The following is a 19651-nucleotide window of genomic DNA, read 5'->3' as shown; positions in this document are numbered from 1 at the left end:
CATCTAAAACACTTAACCAGAGATTTCCGGGACACTGCTGTCTTCTAAAGGGTAATCACATTACTAAATCGACAGATGGAGGGGTACTCATCTCTCAATCTGCACAGTCCTATTGTTCTTGTTTGTCCAAGTGTGAATGTGTTTGAGCTCTGTCTCAGACAAGACCACAGTGAAAAAAAAAAAAAAAAAAAGTCTAAACGCAACTTCAGCAAGTTCCAATGTAAGACAAGAGATGAGGGAGAAATAAAAATTCTTAAACGATCCAGATAAAATAGTATGAAAAACTAACTGAGAGCAGAGGAGTTTTTCAGTGAAATCATTTAAATGTAATAACAGCGGACACATCAGAAGAGTCTGGTGGTGAGATTTGGTGCACGATGAATAACTTATTCTTCAGACAGAACAATATATATTTCCTTGAAATCTAAAACATTCAGAACTCTACTTGTTAATTATAGTCATCAATATGTGAGTCTACCATTTAGGTTTTAGAGAGAATGAATGAGACAGACAGAGGCACCTGGAGATATGATGTAGAAGAACTCTTTGAAATCGTCCATCCACACTTCTGCCAGCCGCCTGTTGTTCTTGTTGATGACTTGGCCCGTTCCTCCCGGGAAGCTGTATGGGGTGGCCTTCCGAAAGACATGGCCCACGTGTGAACAAGTTACGATTTCTAAAGATCCTCCACACTGCCAGATCTGCAGGCACAGACGCACGTTGTTGATTTACAGAGTGTAACAGTTAATAGAAGTCAGTCATAATTACCTGAGGTCAAGTCAGGTGACTCAAGACTGCTGATTATGATTTCTTCACTAAATCAAGATATACTGAATGTGCATGTGAATTAAACATAAAACTGATTCTATAGACTTTTCTTCTTTTTCAGTTTTAATGTGCATCAAAAGGTTTTCTCTTTCTGATCTCTCATTCCCTCCTTTAGTTGGATTGTTCAGTCCAGGAGGCCAGACGGGTCTAAAGCCTTGACTCTATGTCCTGTTGTCACTGCTGCCTTTAACATTTCCATTTTGTTTTGTTTTCATGTGAAGCTGCAGATGAAAAGACTGTGACAGGCAGAAAGTTGAATCTATCCCTTCCTTTCCTCTAAAATAAAAAAACATCTTAGGGCGCAGTCACACTGGCCATCTGTACCGTGCCCAAGCACGCTTCAACCCTAAAGTCCAGTTCGTTTGGCCAGTGTGACTGTACACTTCCTTGGCTTTGGCACACTTCGGAGAGGTGTGCTTTGGCGTGGTACACTTCATGCACGAGCACAAGCACGCGGGTAAACAACGCTGACAGCCTTCATTATGGAGAAATCCAGAGTTTCATGTCTGTATCTGACTGAAATGATACAATATAAGACACAAAGTAGCTGTCATGTTCTCTGTGTTGTTCTCCGATGTGCAGCCACGGACTCGACTGCCCGTCTCTTTTTTTTTCGCCTGTTAGTCAACTGAGCACGCTTCATAATGACATAAAGCATGCATGCGTTGTATTACGACGTACAAGAGGTAATCGTGCTTAAGCACGGTTAGTCCTGGCCAGTGTGCCTTGCCAGCCAGCGTGGGATTGGCGCAGTGGGGGGCCACTCGTGCTTGAGTACGGCACGGTACGGATGGCCAGTGTGACCGCGCCCTTAATACCTTTAAATACATTCTAATCGTTATTCGATGTAGATACATTTTTCTTTAAAAAGCTCATAAGGAAAAAAAAAGAACTTGGCTGAGAAGTGAACTCAAAGAAGGTGCTCTGGCTGATGGTCTAAACAGCCCTTTGTTTGTAGTGCACAATGATGAATCTTATATTTCACATTGCTTACTTTGTCGATACTCTTAAAGAAAATCTTTTTAAGCTAGGCTAGGGCTTATATAAGGGACTGTTGCCCTTATTATATCATATGGTATATCTGAATAATATTTCTGAGGGAACATTGCTGTGTATTCAAAGCCGATGAATCTGTTGCTTTTCATGGCACTTGAGAGTTTAAACTCATCTCACTAAATATTTTCAGGATTCTGCTTTCTTTATATCTTTTTTTAAATATCTCCTTTGAGTCTGATTCAACGAAAGATGCAAGTGAGAGTGAGGGCAGTCATGAAAACATTGAAGGGAGTTGGCATGAACTAAGTCTGGTGGCACACCGACATCATGATAGCGTCCTTTCCCCGCCGTCACTTACTCTAAAAGACATTTCCAGGTTCTCTCCGCCCCAGATGTCCATCCCAGGATCGTAGTTTCCAATTTCTTCAAAGTATGCTTTGTCTATAGAGAACAATCCTCCTGCCATTGTTGGAGTCCTGCAAGAGACGCAAAATAATACTTTTGCTTCATTACATCTCGTTATGTTGTATCTCTTAGAGATGATGGTGATTCTGAGGAACATTCAGAAAATAATAAAAGATCAATTTGTTTGACAATTCTGAACAAAGCCTTGGAGATGATATAACTTCAGGCCCTTAATTGAGGACATCGTTTGTTCCTGGGAGTGATTTGCATACAGATGACAAACTGTGCATTGTTTTTTGTAACTCAACCCCCCCAAAAAGAGAAAAACAAAAGCACCCAGAGTATTTCCTATTTTTAAATTGAATGAGCTCACCCGTACTTAGATTTTAATAGAGCACAATCAGAGTCATGTGCTATTTAGGACTTTGCTTGCATAAGTTGGATACACAGAGGAAACGAGTCTATTTCTATCTGCAGATAAAAATGGATCTCTTTCATAAGATGAGTTTTTGTGAGGGAATGTGACTATTCATGTTTGCCCTTACACATAAACCCATCAACTAATGTTTCAACTACTAACAGTGTCTTTTCACCCTTTTTGGCCTCAACTCCGTTATCCATATTCAAAAGACACTACACAAGTGGAAAGTCACTCTTCTATTCTTCGTAATTGATCCAGATTTAGCTCCAGAGGAGGAAGAAACATTTTCTCTTGTACCTGACGGGAAGTGTTCTGTCCCCCTTGCGTCGATCCATCTCCCGCTGGGGAACCGGGTACCAGCGAAAGTTCAGCTTCCAGTTGAATCCTCCATAGGTCATATCTGAGCCTGCCATGTATTCAAACGTCTCGTCGCTGATGACGTCGATGATAGGGCACACGACGGCTGTCCTGAGAGACACAAAGGGAAGATTCAATGTGGAGATAAGTAAGAGATTGAAGGGTCTTGTCAAAGAGGAGCAGAAACTGTAGTCATAACTTCTAGGAAGCAAAAGAAAGAATCCTGGAATGATTTTCTAAAAGCATCTGTCCCCAACCCAATGATGTTCAGGTGTAATATAACAAAGAAAGCTAATTATCTTCACGAATCAGATGCTGTTACTGGCAAAAAATGGGGCGTTCTGGGTAAATCAGAGATCTAATAAATCAATGATCAAAATGTCTGCTGATTCATCGTTTGTTGGACGAGTTAGTTAACTATTTGATACAAGCCTTAGCACAATTATACTAAAAAAAGTTCAGCTGCTGCATATGCCTGGTGTTTTTCTGCTGCGACTAAAATGAGGAACCCCAAAATGCTTCAGATAACTTTGGCATTATTAAAACAACTTTTTTTTTAAAAGGGCTTTTAATTATTTGTCTATCAAAGACAGAAAAAGAACGGTCGTACTAGTACACACGTAAAAACCCTGGTAGCAGAGTCAGTCTGCTTTTAGTTTACTACGACCAGAAGTCTAACTAACTATATCAAAAAGGGCCAGCCTGCAGATATACATACATGAGGAAAGTGCATGCCTGCCATTTTTGTACAGTGTTTGATCAGTGCAGTAATCAGTAATTTATCTAACTTTAGAACTCACCTTTAGGTGAATGAAAAATTTAAAGTAGAAAAAATAGCATGAATAAAATAATAATATGTATTCTGTACCATGAACTTGATAAACTAGTTTTTAATGTTAACATACACCGCAGCAGATCTGAGTTAACTTTAATTAACATCAGTTCATTGTTTTAGTTTTTGACAACTTGTTTTTTTTATATACTTTATTAATCTGTGAGGGGATATTCTGGTTGACACTATTATTGAGAGAGCCTGAGCTGTTGGGGGTTCAGTGCATTGTAAAGGACACCTCAGCAGTACTGTACTCAGGAAGTGATCTGTCACACCTCTCCAGCAACCAGACCGACTTCCATACTTTTTGGTCAGTACTGGGACTTGAACCAGGGAAACCTCCGGTTCCAGACCCAAGTCTCTTCAGACTGAGCTAATTCTACATCTCACAACATTCTGACCTCACAAACCTGATGTCAGCCCTTTTTGCCCTCTGTCTGATCAATCATGTGAACTGGAATTATCATCTTCTGTACTATCTCATAATTCTACATCCATTGAAAAAGGCATTGATGCATCATTAATACATCAGTGCAGTAGCATTTAGTGAACGTGTAATGGCTGAATAATATTCAGTTCATATGGTAGTGATTTATCCCTGATGGATAATGATGGAACATTAATAATGTGTCTGTCCAAAGATGAGAGGGATCACAGGAGAAACATTACCAATCCACACGTCTGTTAATGCCAAACAAACACACCATAAGTTTTTTAACAAGCAAGTAAAAGCTATGACCAATAACACCCTGGATCTTTAAATTAACACAGTTGACTTAATAACCCCAGCCTGAAGAAACCTGCAGAAAAAAACTAAAAACTAAAGGTCTCATAAACATGTATCCCACTTTAATCTTGATTTTACCTCAACAGCTAGCATCAATTGGAGCAGGGTTAAAAAAAGAGGAAACAGTAACTTGAGCTGGTTATTCCTCTGAGCCAGCAGCAGATGATGCAAAATGATTATCTTCTGCTATCAGCAGCGTCAGGCTCAAACTGTGTATTCAGACCTGATAGTTTGCTGTCCCATCAATATTCAGATGGAGCTTTGGCTCAAGCAATCAATGATGCAACTTAAGTGAAATTTGATAATCACAGTATTAATAAAACATGTCTCAGGACTGAATAGGCAAACGATTAAAATGATTGACAAGGAGAAGCTCAAAAACACTGTGGCGACTGGTCCTTAAAAAAGGAGTGAATCCAGTCGTGTCATATCAGAAAGAACCTTCAGCGAGTCTGTTAAGTTCACCCTACCTGTCCTCTTTGATACGTGCCAGCAGGGGCTCCAGCCAGCCCACAGTGCACTCACAGTGAGCGTCCAGGAAGGTGATGACCTGACCTTTGGTGGCGGCTGCCCCCCTTAACCTGGCTCTGATGAGACCTGAACGCTGCTCCATCCTCAGGATCTTCACCGGCACCTCCAGAGTGCGCACATAGTTCTCCAGCTTCTTCTTCAGGAAGTCTGAAAAAAGAACCAACAGATCATTTCTTCATCTTTTATTTATTTATAGCTACAGACAGAGAATACTGAAAAATGAACAACAACATAATGGGCATCAACAACAATGTATACTTATTTAATGTAATTATCTGTATTTAGTTAAATTACTCTGTGCTTTTTTAATTCAAACCTAAGAATGTGATTGATCAGATTTAGTTACAAGCACATTTTCATAAATCTATACAATTTATTTTAGTTTTTCATATCTGTTTTAAACATGATGGTGTTGTGTAGATTTCTGTGGTAGTCAAAGTATTGTTGTGTTCATGGTTTTTGTACTACATCATTTTAGTGACCCACTGAGCCCTGTTCTTAACCCTGAGGACAAATTGTATATCCTTTATCCTTGACTTCAGAGTTGAATCTTTGTCACCATTGGCTATTCCATCATGTTCATTCTTTTAGCTTCTTGAGTATAGATCACTAACCTCGCTCACTGGCATCGTCCACTAGCAGAATCTCGGTGAGCAGGTGTTTCGGAGAGCGGTTGATGACACTGTGAACTGTCCGCAGCAGAGTGCTCCATGCCTCGTTGTGAAACACGATGACTATGCTGGTGTTTGGCAGGTCGTCTGAGTACACTTTGGTCTTACAGCTGGAAAACCAGAATTGGACAGAGAAAAGTTCTTCAACAGATGATTTTATTCAAACAGTTTTGAGAGGCCTGTAAAGGTTGTATATATTTTCACAGGAAAATGCAAAGATGAAAAAAAGATACCAAAATATAAACATGATTTTGTTGATCATCAATTCATTTTTATCCATTTATATACTCATCTGGCAAGGCCTTTGTTCATCTCAGTACCCCTAGATATGAACTGTTTGAGACTACACCACCAGATTGTTACAACAACAACAACAACCAACTATGACCATGACCCTATCATGTATTAATATTGATTATAAGATATATTAATATATTTGTTTCTTAATCTAGAAGAATCCCCAGCATGTGTTGCTTAAAGCTCCTCAGATATTCAGTATTTTAATGAAATGTGGATGCTTGGCATTCTTTTTCATTGTTTTGTTTTCTTAAATTCAACAGACTAAATTATTTGATTGTGAGGTTTGAGTTGATCTCAGCTATCATTGGGTAAGAGCACCAGTGGAGTGACAAGTGGAGTAACTTTACTTGCATGTCTTGGACTATGGAAGGAAACGTTAGGTTACCAGAGTAACCCCAGTTCTCTGAAAACTGAGTTAGGTATCTCAGTATGTGTAGCACTGTCTGGCGTACCAGAACCCACATGGTAGGCTAAAAAGCCCAATAGACCTTAATAGTGGAGAAGGCTTTGCTAGTGTCCAGTGACTGGGGGGTGACTCCTCACCTGCATCCTCCGTCATATGCCTCCCCGACATGAGCTAGCCAGGGCCAGCTTATCACTGGGTTTAGCAGTGGCATTGGAAAAAACAGGGTGCTGAAAAACCAGCAAGTGACATTCTAGTATACTAGTTTATATAGTGCTGCAGTGCTCGCATGACGCCTGGGCATGCTCCACACTCGTACAAACGATGCAGAGGGGATGGGGGTCCCTCCCCTAGATGGTAAACCTATATGCAGCCAGTCAAGGGCATGACGCAACAGCCCTAACCCTATCCATGTTTGATCCCAGTAGCCATGTTAGCCATCGAGTAAAAAGCGACAGCTAGCTTCACAACACACCCACAAGCGCACTTTGATGTGTAAGCTTGATGGGTGCTGTGATGACCAACCTTTAACAAAATCTGGGGCTGTTCACAAACTTCAATCACAGTGCTGTTTTTAAGCCTGTAGCTTGTTTTGCTCTGTATGAGTGTCTGTGTGCTCTGCTGCTATTCAACGCTGTTGTCAGTGCAAATGCATTGACATGTGAGATTTACTGACAAATAACCCCAGAGAAAGTGGAAAACTAAACCCAGTGTTGACAGCAATGTCAGCAGGTCCATGGAATGATGGTCCGTCAGAGCAAAAGAGTGAGACTATGTCAAACTCGGGCCGTTGCTGCAGGCGATGATGCAGAATACAGAATAAGCTGCATTATGGAAGTGGACTGCCCGAGCAAGAGGAGGAGTGGTGGGAGGTGACGGAGGGTGAAAGAAGCTATTGGAGCAGACAGCATCACTGGTTTTGTCCTGTCTATTCAAAGTGACAGGGCTGACTGACACATCTAGGCCAGGAGGTTGCCTTCAAGACAATCCTGCCTGCTCTGAATGATCTTCACCACAGAGCTGCTGAATTTTCGCGAGGCTAAGCTGCGTTCTGTGATAAAGCTGCTGTAATATTTATAATCAAAAAGGTTGGGGCTATTATGGACAGAAAAACTGGGTTGCAATTAGCTGAGTATTCACATTTTCTCAGTAAAATAGGTCTTCTTTTTCACCATGCAGGCAAAATGAATTTTTGTATTTGTATCTCTGCATTGTAGAAAGTCCTGAGCGTCTTTCCTTTTACCAGGCAAGAATAGCAGAGTTCAACCACAGGATGAAAGTGTGTAAAAAGGACATTTTTGTGGCCTATAACCTATGGTGTATTTTAATATTTAACAGGAATCACACTAGTGATGTCTCCAAGAGAGTGCCAGTGCAGTTTCATTTCAGCAGCTGTTGAAATATGTGCTCATGTTTTGCACAAATTGCTCCTTGGAATTTCATTAAGAGCTCAAGTGGATCTTGAGTGACAGTAAACAAAACCCAACTCCCATTCAAATGTCAGGCCTGATGTAAACACATGAGGGATCTGATGGATTCTGCTTCAAACAGAGGTGGTAATTACACACATCTTTCTGCATTAAATGCAGTATTAAAACTAGTCTAAGCTAACCAACAAACAGAAAAAAATACTCTCATCAGCAGAATAAGGTTTTAGAGAGCAGTTCATCTGCACAGTCACCATCTGAAACCCTGCTGATTCTTTTTTGACAAAGAGGGAGAACCCCTGCTGCCTTGCTGAGCCATCAAACACATTTGTCCTAATGCTGCAACCGTTTTCGTGAGCCTAGCATAACAGTCTGCCACATTAAAAGACGAAAATACCCCGAAAATAAAAAGATAAAAATACCAAAAGCAGAATGCATCAGCCAAAATGTCAAGCTTTTTGAAACCTTACAATGTGTGAAGTGAATCAAAGGCAGGTGTTGAAGCTTACGCACCCGTCTAACCGCACATCCGGCAAACTCCTGTTCAGGGCGATCATGTCACTGGCCATCAGATTGAACTGGTTGATCTTAAAGAGCTCCTTCATTTTCTCCTGGTCGTCCTTGGGAATGTTCACTGCTTTGCCCATCTCCCCCGGACCCTCGTGGCTTCGAGATATCACCGCTGTAACATAACACAGGGAGAGGGGAGACCAAAAAAAAAAGAATATCTGATGAGGAATCCAGGTGAGAAATGAATGTCAAACTGCACTGTAAAATTAATCTCTGACTATATGAGGTCGACTGTTAATAAGGAAACATTATAAGAAGAAGTACCAAGTTATTAAGGCCCACTAAATTACAAGTGCCCCACACTTCTCGTCCTTAATGGGGACCGAGAGTAATGAGTTGTAACTGACCTCGCTGAACTGAGTCTGTTGGCTGTGGGCCCTGTTCTCAACAGCGGGGTGGGATAAAAGAGATGTGGTTTTTCAAGAACTCTATGAACCCAGTATGCCAAAACTAGATCAATAAATCCAAAACAAAACACTTGTATGTCCATAGATGTTGGAAATGTGTCACTTTGATCATTACACCAATGTCTATTATCATGTTCTGAGAAAAAAAAGTGTGGCTTTAATCATAAATGAGTGCATAGCAAAAGGGAAGAACAACAAACAGTCTGAGTTGTTCTCATCTATGTGAGATGTACACATTCTGAAGCGGACATCACAGTTTCAGGGTTAATTATCTGCTTCTTCAGGAGCGTAGCCGAAGCATGCTGGATTTTTCCCTGTAAGCTCTGCACATTGTATTTTTCTATGATAGATAAAAGCCAGAGTGTAAATGTAGTTTTTCCCGATAAATTTGCTGTTATGTCATTAACAATGGTTCATGCACTTGCGACCTGTATATAGGGTATGCACTATGCACATATGAACATTATGCTGCATTCCCCTTAATAATATTTAATAACACTGCACATACTGAAAGTGTGATGGCATTCTCACTCACACTGTAAAAGGCTTTGAGAAAAATATGCTCCCTCACACATCAGTGAACATAGTAAGACATTTGATAGAGCCAGTGCAGCCGCTCTGCTTAAGCTCTCTCCTGGCTGCTGTGGTTTGGGCTGAGTGGGTATTAAGGCACTGCATAGTCCGTAAGCTATATTTAATTTTAATTTAATCTATTTGGAGGTTTTTAATTCAGAGATTTGGGGGGAACATTTTAATAGATGAAAAAGAAGTATGAAAGCAAAATCCTTTCTTCTTTGCTCTTCCAGTCAAATGCCTGTATTCAGGAATACAGTTCCTTTTCCTGCTGCACAGAGCCAGCTCCCTTCATCAAAGGTAAATAACCTTCCCTGGATTTATTATTGTCTCCTTCACAATAATCTCTCAGAGCAGACGCAGTGATTTCCATGAAAGGGGGACATGCAGTTCACATTTGCAGCTTGGCCCCAGGTTAAGAGGATTCCCTATAACCCCTCATGGAGAAGGTCATGTGTTTGCTGGATTGTTAACCTCAACTGATCCTGCTCTTTTCTTTATGGTGCTGCTGAACACTCTCCATGTGGACACTGGCTTAAATGGTGATGGACACACCTCGAGAGCACAGCTTGATGATCTCCAATGCATCAGTCTATATGTACAGATCAACACAGAATATAATGCATGTTCATTTAAATATAATATTAACAGTTTCCAATTCAGCCATGACAAAAGATTACCAAATTAAATTTGTAACAATACTGTCAGATGTGCACTGCATGGGCAGAATACATAAGATCAGATAAGATAATCCTTTATTTATCCCACAATGGGGAAATTTACATTATTACAGCAGCAAAGAGCAAAGATTGCAAACAAAAAGTGAACACAGTACAATTTAAATAAGAAAATTAAGAATGTACAAAAAAATAGATAGATACCACAATATAGAATTAAAAAAATAGATTTTAAAAAATAAAAAAATAGATTAGCTGAGCTGCAGTTTTGACAAAAATGTAGTCTGTAATATTCCGTGTAACACAGACATGCACACAGTACACATAAAGTGTAACATGTTATTGCACTAAGTCGATTTGGTAAACATAATATAACATCAACATAACATTATTATTGCACAATGTCAGAGTGAATTGTCCGGTTGTGTGTGTGCGTTTTGCAGGAGACAGTCCTCAGGCTTAGAAATAACAAGGCAAACTGTCATCCCCACTTTACTACAGCACTCCTGGGCTCTGTGTTGGATCTTGTAAGTTAGGAAATATCAGACAAATGATCATTTTTCAAGCATGGATAAACCAATATGTGATACACGTAACAGTCAAACGTTATAGTGACTTTTTCAGGATAAATGGGGTTCACTTTCATGATGTCGTGAAGAAATGTTCCATTAGTGTCAAAGTACATCTCAGTCTTTACTGCAGCTGCTACAGGAGCTTCCCTTATTATATATCATTTGTTGTACGTCACTGTGTTCTTATTTATATTTTTCTATGTAAGCTGCTCCAAACCAACTAAGCCAAGTTGAATCATCAGATGAATGAACCTTTGTTACCTCCATGACACTTTATCTATGCTAGCAGTGTAGCCTGAGTGCCCCCTACCATACCTCTTACCATGCTCGTTAACACACATTTGAGAGGAGCCTAGGAATAAAAACTCTCTATGGCAGTGATTCCCAAACTGGTGCCCATGGCCCCTAGAGGGGGCTTGAGGCTATGACAGGCAAGGGGAGCAGCAAGGCTAATTTAAAAAAAAAAGGATTTCCTGGTATATACCTACTGTATATGTTTCTGTGTTGATGTATATGGTGAGAGTAGGGGGGGCATGAAAATATTTACATCTGCCACAGGGGGCTCAAAAAGTTTGGGAACCAATGCTCTATGGTATGTTCAAGCCCAACATGTTCTCCTCCGGACACAGAGCATTCATTATAAAAGATGACTGACGTCATCCAGGAAGGCAATAGTGGCCGCTGTCCTACCTCCGGTCAATCAATCTAAGTCCCTGTCTCTGCCTGCAGCTTAATCCGAGCAATTACAGTGAAAAGGTTTCCCTCACGCTCACAGGTAATGAGTCTTCAGATACACAATAAGTCAATATTTCAGTGCTGGACAAAAATAAACTGTCATATGGCGCCATATACCTGGGCCGTTATGTGATTCATGAGCTCACCATTCTGACAAGATGGCAATTCATCACTCTCTTTGGTATATGTTGACCTTCTCTGAACTATATGTCATGACTGAAAGGTCTCACGAGACTTAATCTGGACTCTTACACTCCTGTTTGTGAGATTCAGACACACAGACACCATTCTGTTTACCAAAGACTTTTGCTGCCATGCCAGGTGAGTTGATGGCTGTCAGTTTGAAATGTAAAAAGACATACAATCAGAGGCAGAGCCAGACCTTTTGACCAGGGTGGATAAACTAGGGGAACTGACTTAGCAGTGGCATGAAGTTTGTGTGCACACACAACATAACACATCATTACACACATATATTATCTTTAGCTCCTCTCATATAGGTTTGTGAAGTGGTGCAGAGTTGTAGGCTGTATTATAGCTTGATTCATCCTCTTTCCCACATATTTTACCTCCACCTCTTCCTTCTGCTGCCATGCTCCAGTTACTACCTGTGAGTGTAACACAGCTAGCAGTACACTACGTTATATATCAGAGAAGCTTCTGTTGAACACCAAAACCACAACATGCTAGAGACAGACACCCTGCAGAGCACTACACTGATCTGATGATCAGGTGAGTTGTGGCTCACAGAAAGAACAAGGATTTAGGGTCTAAGGATGCTGGTTGTGCCTTATGGTAAGGGCACACACCCTATGTACAGTATCCTGCACTTTACCTTTTATGTTTGATTTTGTAATCTTCAGTTAATATTATCGCAGCATCGTGATATTATGGTTATCGTGGGTCATGTAAAAGGTTGGAAACTAACTTTTGCGCCTACATTCAACAGTGGCTGGTGGATTTAAAACTCACTAGCCATTTTTTTTTTTTAATCAGCCTCTTTGTTTTGACTGGCAACATTATGTAATCACGTATACAATTATAATAAAGGCTTATAATATTCTAGTAATGGGCAATTTTATGAGGAAATGTTTCAACTGTTGAATAAAATACTGACATGCTCTTTGTCTTGCTCATAAATAGAAAAAAAAAAGTTTGTTTTTGTTATTATACTTTATTATTTTGAGGCAGTTTGAGTCTCCATTGCAGACATGTTCTCAAAGGCTGATTTTGCTGCAACTAAACCTCGACTCAGAAGAGTATCAATGTACGTATGTGTTAAACGTAAATGAGCTCATGTTAGGAGAGTCATCACAGTCTGTCACACATCACTCTGTTACGTTACTTTTATTTAGCCACCATCGTGGCCGGAAGGTTGAGCAAATTCATCTGACACTGTACAAACAACATCCTTTTAGGAAGGCTAATTTCCAAACATGGTCATGTATCATATCATGGTGTACCATAGTTTAGAGCAGTGATTCTTAACCTAGGGGTCTCTTGGGGTTGCCAGATGGTTGTGGAGAAGAAGAAAAAATAACATTATTTAAAATGAAGGTATATATGTTTACCTGGGGTTTGGTTGATGAATTAAAGCGCCTGTACCAGTGATGTAACTTGTAAGGCTGGCAGTGGGATGGTCTGCATGGCAGCTTCTGTATGTGCATCATGGTACTGACACATTGGTTTCAGGGTTTAGCTTCAAGAAAATGATCTCCTTTACATTAAAAACTAGACTAAACTAAACTGTACAGAGAGAAGTGGAGACAAAGAGAAAGAGAGATGGCACTGGAGGAAACATCTCCCTATAATGTCATGTTTTTGATTATTGAATGTAGCTACTTAAAGCAAACATGAAAACGTTTTCTATACTTTTGTTGCCATGTCCAGGATGCTTTTGGATAAAATGCAGGTTTCTGGGGCTAGGCTCATTAAAAACAGACTTAGAATTGGGTGTTAAATTTACATAGAGAGACAGACAGCAGGAGAGGAAGATCACACCTGAGAAATATCACCTTTAACCTGATCATTTTTCATTATAAGCATAGCATACCCACAGCCATAAGTGACTGATGACATTTCTTTAAATTCCAGCAGAGAATCAAGAAAAGGGCTTTGCAAGTGACATTATCACCAAATTACTGCCCCAGATATAAATTCAGAATAAAAGTATTGTGTGTGAAAACAAGGGGATAGAGATTGATTATAAGGGGGTCATGGCTCTAAAACAGGGGAAGGCAACTGGCGGCCCGGGGGCCACATGCGGCCCCCTTCAACCCTCAACGTAGCCCTCAGCTCAACTTTGACATATCAATTAATTGGAAACATGAAGACAACATGACAAAATCTGCCAAGAAATCATGAAAACCAGAAATATGTCCATAATAATATTTGATCACTGGTATATGTTGAGTTAAATGTGAGACATAATTGACTGTAATTGTTTTTTGTATCCTACAATTTGGCCCTCTGGCAGTGAGAATTAAATTAATGTGGCCCTTGCTGTGACCAAAGTTGCCCATCCCTGCTCTAAAAGGTCACCGGCATAGAGTAAGGTAACATAACGTATCGTAACGTAACATATTGTATCGCATCATATCGCATCGTATCAGGGGTTACCCCGTGAATCCCACTCCTACTAAGGAGCGCCTGTTTTAATAACATATGAAGCACAGAATTTTGTCAAGCTGGCAAAGACCTGTTCTCGGTCCCTGAACTAGTCAAAAGATCATGTAATGGAGTAAAAATGCACTACAAGCCTCTGAAAGGTGAAATCTCTGAATATTTATCACAGCACTCAAGGTCCCATTCAATTTTGTAAAACCTTAAAAGCAAAGTTTGCAGTGTCATAACAAGAAATGCGATATAGGTTTACATGTTATATCATCCATTTCTTCTATTGTCCTTTGCCAAACAACTAGACACTACTTTACCAGCAAACTTACTGAGCAAGGCGTTTACATATTTAGAGCACCACAAAGGGAAGGACGACCTATCTTTGTCACACTTTAAGTCCTCCAGGCATCAACTTAACAGAACAGAGATGAGCTAACAGAAAGGTTTAAGTGTTAATCATTCAAGGGTAAATGTTGCCATCATAAGGTGAAGACTTAAGATCATTATGTCAAGATTTGCCAGATTACACCTTAATAGAAGCAAAAATTTAAACCACAAAACATCTGAAGTGTCAGGTAAAAAAAAAGTGTCTGAAAAACATCTCTTAAACTTTCATCATATATTTAGAAGACTATAATATCTCCTATAAGCATAGTGAGTCATGTACCGCCGTATTGTGTATTGAAATGAGTCTCAGTAGCTGGCAGCTCTGCATCCTTCCAACTTTAAAAGCAGCTTAGCAAGCCTCTTAGACTCCTTCTTACTGCAGGTCATGTGAGGAAATGAACTCAGCTAATGAGGCACTGCAGTTAAGTTTGATCTCAGAAAGGGTTACGAGCAAACACAATCCCACACAGATTGTTTCAAGCCATACTATAGGTCGATTAACTATTAAGTAATTAACTATTAAATACTAGCTCAGAATACTGGATGCTGGACAGAGACATCAGAAAGCTCCAACAATCCAAACAAGTCTTTTTGTTTACAAGTCTGAAGAGCATAAAACACTTTATTGAAAGTTTTGATTAATTACTTAGTTCATGTTTCTCTGACCTTGCAGGGAAATATATTCCCCTGAGTGAACTGCATGATGGGATATTTGACAGATGATGAAGTTTAATTTAAAAAATCCTCGAACGTTTACAATCTATGGGTTACAATTACAAACACAAAACAGATTTTTACATTCCGTCAGCTCGATGTCTTGATTAAAACGTGTCACAGCAGGGATTGTGGACTCACCTCGGAGGGCAGGGAGCAGCGAGCGGTCTTTCCTATCATCACATTTGTTACACTCGCTGAAGTAGAGCAGCAGGAACACGTCCACCAGCACCCACACTAAAGAGGTGGTCAGCACCACCTTACAGTAGACGAACCGTCGCATCACCTCCCCGGGACGTCTGCCAGGAAGCCGAACAGGGAGGGGTTCAGGGCAAGTGCTCAGTCTGCTGACGAAGCGTTTGAACTCTGGAGACCGGGTGAGGAACGAGGGAGGAGAGCGAGTAGGTTTGACCAGCAGTCGTCATCCTAAGAGAGAGAGAAAAGATATGTTGAGAAGATTCATCACTGTAACAGTAAAGATAGAAGGCATCATGGGAATTTACTTTTGTTTTGCAGCTATGGTTTAATAAAAAAATAAACTTAAAGATATAATATATTGAAGTGATGTGTAATCACCTTCTCCAGATTTCTCTTTATGCATTTTAATAGTACTGTACTTCACGTTAATGTCACATTCCACAAATGGTAGAACATATTAGACAAACATAGGCATCACAAAATGAACAGATGATGTAATACCATGAGTTGGATCGGGTAATGATGGGACGTTATCTGTTATTGGGAGAACTATGATGAGCCTGAACTATATTTCTGCCAGACTATATTATTGGGTCGATATCAGCCCATCAAAGTTATATTGGTATTTGCACATGTGTTTGCGCCATTGACGATATATAAAATGGATGATGGGTCTCACAGCAATAGCCTCAGCTCTGTCTTCAGTGCATTTTGCAGAGCATTACAGCTGTGCCATTTTTGATTTAGGTCAAGATTCGCTATATCAGCAACCATATTTATAATTTGTAATCCTTGTAAAATCTCACATTTGTCTGGCTTTAATCATGTGTATTTTGTTCTATGCATAATATAAGGGGTCATTTTAAGATTAATAAAATAGGTAGAAACCCATATAGAAAAACAAAGTACAAAAAAACATAAATCGGTAGCTTAGAGGTTAAGGCTTCAGTTATATTAAGCAGATCCAGTTGCTCCAACACTCTGGCATCATAAAAATCTTAAAAAATTGCTCCTATCAGGTAAGTTTATTTAATCATGGCAAGTGGCCAATCCAGTTTGTAGAGTCACAGCAAACCCTGGCATCATGCTGCTTCAATTAAAATATGATTTCACAGAGGAAAGGAAAACAGCCTTTAAAAGTGGGTCAAAGACAGCACTAATCTGATACAAACATGAGTACTGGTAAATACCCTGAGTGAGTTCAGGTGTATATTGGGAGGAGAAAGAGTGAACTATGTCCCTTTAGATGTTTACAAAGTCAGGACAGTTGGGAAATGCTCTCAGTCAAACGACAAATACTGTATGGCAATAATATTCACACTTGAGTTTATAAGAAAACAACCCAAACAGAGGCAGCCAGGAGAGAGGTCAGATTGTTTTTGCTTCTCCATATTTTTCTTTAATAGAATTGCTCTCATCATTTCTGTATTTTATATTACAACACTTGGTGTGACTGCCATCAATGGTACACAGACCTGTACAGGAACAGCCCATTGCATGTCACCCTCAATTTCCTGTATAACACTGACCCCTAGATCCTCCATATTTCTACATCTAAAAGGATGCTAATTTCCTCTTTAATGGTTTTAATGGTCCACTCCATCAGTAGTACTGCACGGACCATCTGGGAAGCTTTCATACCACAGGCAATTTGCAGAGGTTAGCTATCTCATTGGCATGGCCTGTATGTCTCACAACTTACTGATAAAAAAAAAGGAACGTAATTTTCTGTCAAACAGGATTTCTACTCGACTGAAATTACAGTTTTCTTGTTGACTGAAAGGCTTATGAAAGTATAATGAGAATGATGCAAAAAAGATTCTTTCAGCCATAAAGAACCACTTAATACTCCTCCTTTTAGAGAAAATAAAAGGTAAAATGTACCTCCAGTTAATTGTAAATGATAAAGTTAAAACTTTGTTGTTTAACTTAACCATTTACTCTTGCAAATAGTGGCAAATGCCTGCAGCCCTTCCTGTTGGGAATCTGACAGAATTCCCTATCTTTCACTTGCAGCATGGTAATGATTTTGTACTCCACATTCTGCCCCCCACCCCACATACACACACACACACACACATACACACACACACTGTCCTCTCTGCTCCCTGTCTAAATGTCCATCACAGGCTCTGACACTGCTGCCCTGGGCTAATTCTTATCTCTTTCAAAAAAACAAGGCAGCCTCTGTCCAGCTGCATTAAGAGCTTCAGACTCAGATCACAGAGTGGCGAGTTATTTCAGAATTTAAAGCACCATTTACTGGCTTTTAACCTGAGCGCGATCTAGACTTCCAGGTAATGAGTATAAATCAGCTAAATGGTCCTGGAAAAACTCTTGACATCCAAATCTGTATGTATCATATCATCCCAAACTCCCAATGTAGACAGATCAATTACAATGCTGTCTGATCTTGACTGTTTGCATCTCCAACCATCTGCTTCAGTGCTCGGGTGGCAGAGACGTGTTTTGGTTTCACCGACGGTGCCACTGGCAGCAGCTTGCTGGAGTGTACGTCCAAAGAAGTCTGAGTCAATTAGCCCAAGCATCTGCACAGATGAATATTTATTATCTGCTGCACACATCTCTAAAACCATGTCCCCCCCCCTCAGTCTTTACAAGACACTTTTCCAGTCCTTTTGAGACAATTGTAAACCACCTGCATTACGAACTGTTTCTTGAAGTGACGGTTAATTTAACACTCCTTCATGATGTCAGATATCTGGTGCAGGGTAATGAGCTAAATTTAGTGTTCCAAGTTTGTTCAATCGCAGTGCTTCGACTATGTATGCTATTGCAAGACTAATTCATTACAGTCCACGCTGATACAACTGGACACAGCAAAGTGTTAAAGAAAAGCTGGAATGGTGCAAAGGCAAAACTGACTCTGTCACTGACTGTTGAGGTAAAGACTGAAGTGCTATGCTCATGGGCTATACTTCAAGGATACAATGTTAGACAATCACATGTTAAGAACCTGTTGTGTATACACATAGGGATTCAAACCAGGAACTCTCTAGAAGGACTTTCAAGCAGACAGTGAAGCTGTTAACAGAATATCAGTGGATACTGAATTCAGAACAAACTGTTTATCTTGTATCAAGTGCTGATAAGACTTGATAGTGGGCACTACTTGATTGATAACAGTGTTACACACATACAAATTCTGAGTTGTGGCATTTTTTATTGCATGTTAAATTATGTTTCTAAAATAAATGTATGCCTAAACCTTGATATGTGTTTTATAACTGTTTTTAAGGATTTATAGGCTACCAGTAATATAACTGGGCCTTCATATTAGCATTGCAACCAAAATGTAATATTGCTAAATCAACACCTACCAAGTGAAACAGGAGGTGATAAAGCTGATCCCAATAAACTCATTAGGCCGGTGACTGTAGCTTCTTTATAACCCAAACAACCACAACAAAGATTACTTTTGGCCTTATGGTGGTTTAAAAGGTTTGGTGAAAAGAACATAGGCTACACACACACACACACACACACACACACACACACACACACACACACACACACACTAGAATCCAACCATGTCATGTGAATGTGCATTTTATAGCCTACAGGTTTAGGAGATAATTTGGGAATTGTGTGATGTGACAGGTTCAGGCTATGTTAGTACAGCAGTAGTTATGAACCAATAGGCTACTACTCACTCATTCATAATGTAAAGGCAATTTCTAAAGCGTAATGACTGCAGCTGAAGACGTGTTGTGTACAGCTATAAGCGTGATAAATAAGATACTGTCTGCTTACCTAAATTATGGATGGAGTGAACCAGTGACCTGCTCCAGCGTCGCTCTCAGGCAACGTGTTGAACGCACACAACATGACCCGATATCCAGTTCTCCAGCGGCTAAATACAACTATCATCTGCTCCTAATAACGCAGTGAAGTTGCAGTCCATCTCAACACAGAGTAGTCTACAATCCAGCGTGATACTGTACGTCCAGTAATGCCGCTCGGGGTACCTGTTTGGACTCCTTGATAGGATTTTTCTCTTGCTTAGCCGCAGTACACCGCTGAAAATCCACAGCCTCCATTAATTGTTTTTTCCCTTTCGTTTTAATGCCACTGCGGTCAATGCTGTTACCTTCTTCTTAGCAACGCACCTGTTCTCCGGCTGAATATTATAACGGTTAAGAGGACAGCCGAGATAATATTCCGCAGCACAATCTAACCTCAGCTCAGAACCGACCTGCTAGTGTGTCGTTTCTGCTCTCTGA

At 40.1% G+C, this 19651-nt stretch overlaps 1 protein-coding gene across 2 annotated transcripts in view; it reads right to left on the bottom strand.

Moving 5' to 3' along the window:
* Positions 1-19651, bottom strand: part of galnt13 (UDP-N-acetyl-alpha-D-galactosamine:polypeptide N-acetylgalactosaminyltransferase 13) — a 36114-nt gene extending 16463 nt beyond the window's left edge. Inside the window, exons 1-8 of one of the 2 annotated variants that reach the window (XM_061054327.1) lie at positions 19182-19651; positions 15351-15635; positions 8472-8640; positions 5772-5938; positions 5097-5304; positions 2948-3118; positions 2183-2300; positions 521-701 (exon numbers count right to left, since the gene is read on the bottom strand). In XM_061054327.1, coding sequence (XP_060910310.1) covers positions 521-701; positions 2183-2300; positions 2948-3118; positions 5097-5304; positions 5772-5938; positions 8472-8640; positions 15351-15492 — 1156 coding nt within the window. In that variant the 5' untranslated portion in view covers positions 15493-15635; positions 19182-19651. The remainder of the gene's footprint in view (positions 1-520; positions 702-2182; positions 2301-2947; positions 3119-5096; positions 5305-5771; positions 5939-8471; positions 8641-15350; positions 15636-19181) is intronic. The other variant, XM_061054328.1, reaches the window with a different exon arrangement.

The sequence above is a fragment of the Labrus mixtus genome, chromosome 13 (assembly GCF_963584025.1).
Source record: "Labrus mixtus chromosome 13, fLabMix1.1, whole genome shotgun sequence".
In the NCBI taxonomy this organism is placed as follows: Eukaryota; Metazoa; Chordata; class Actinopteri; order Labriformes; family Labridae; genus Labrus; species Labrus mixtus.
The sequence above is the reverse complement of the archived record's forward strand: the minus strand, read 5'-3'. Positions and strand labels throughout refer to the sequence as shown.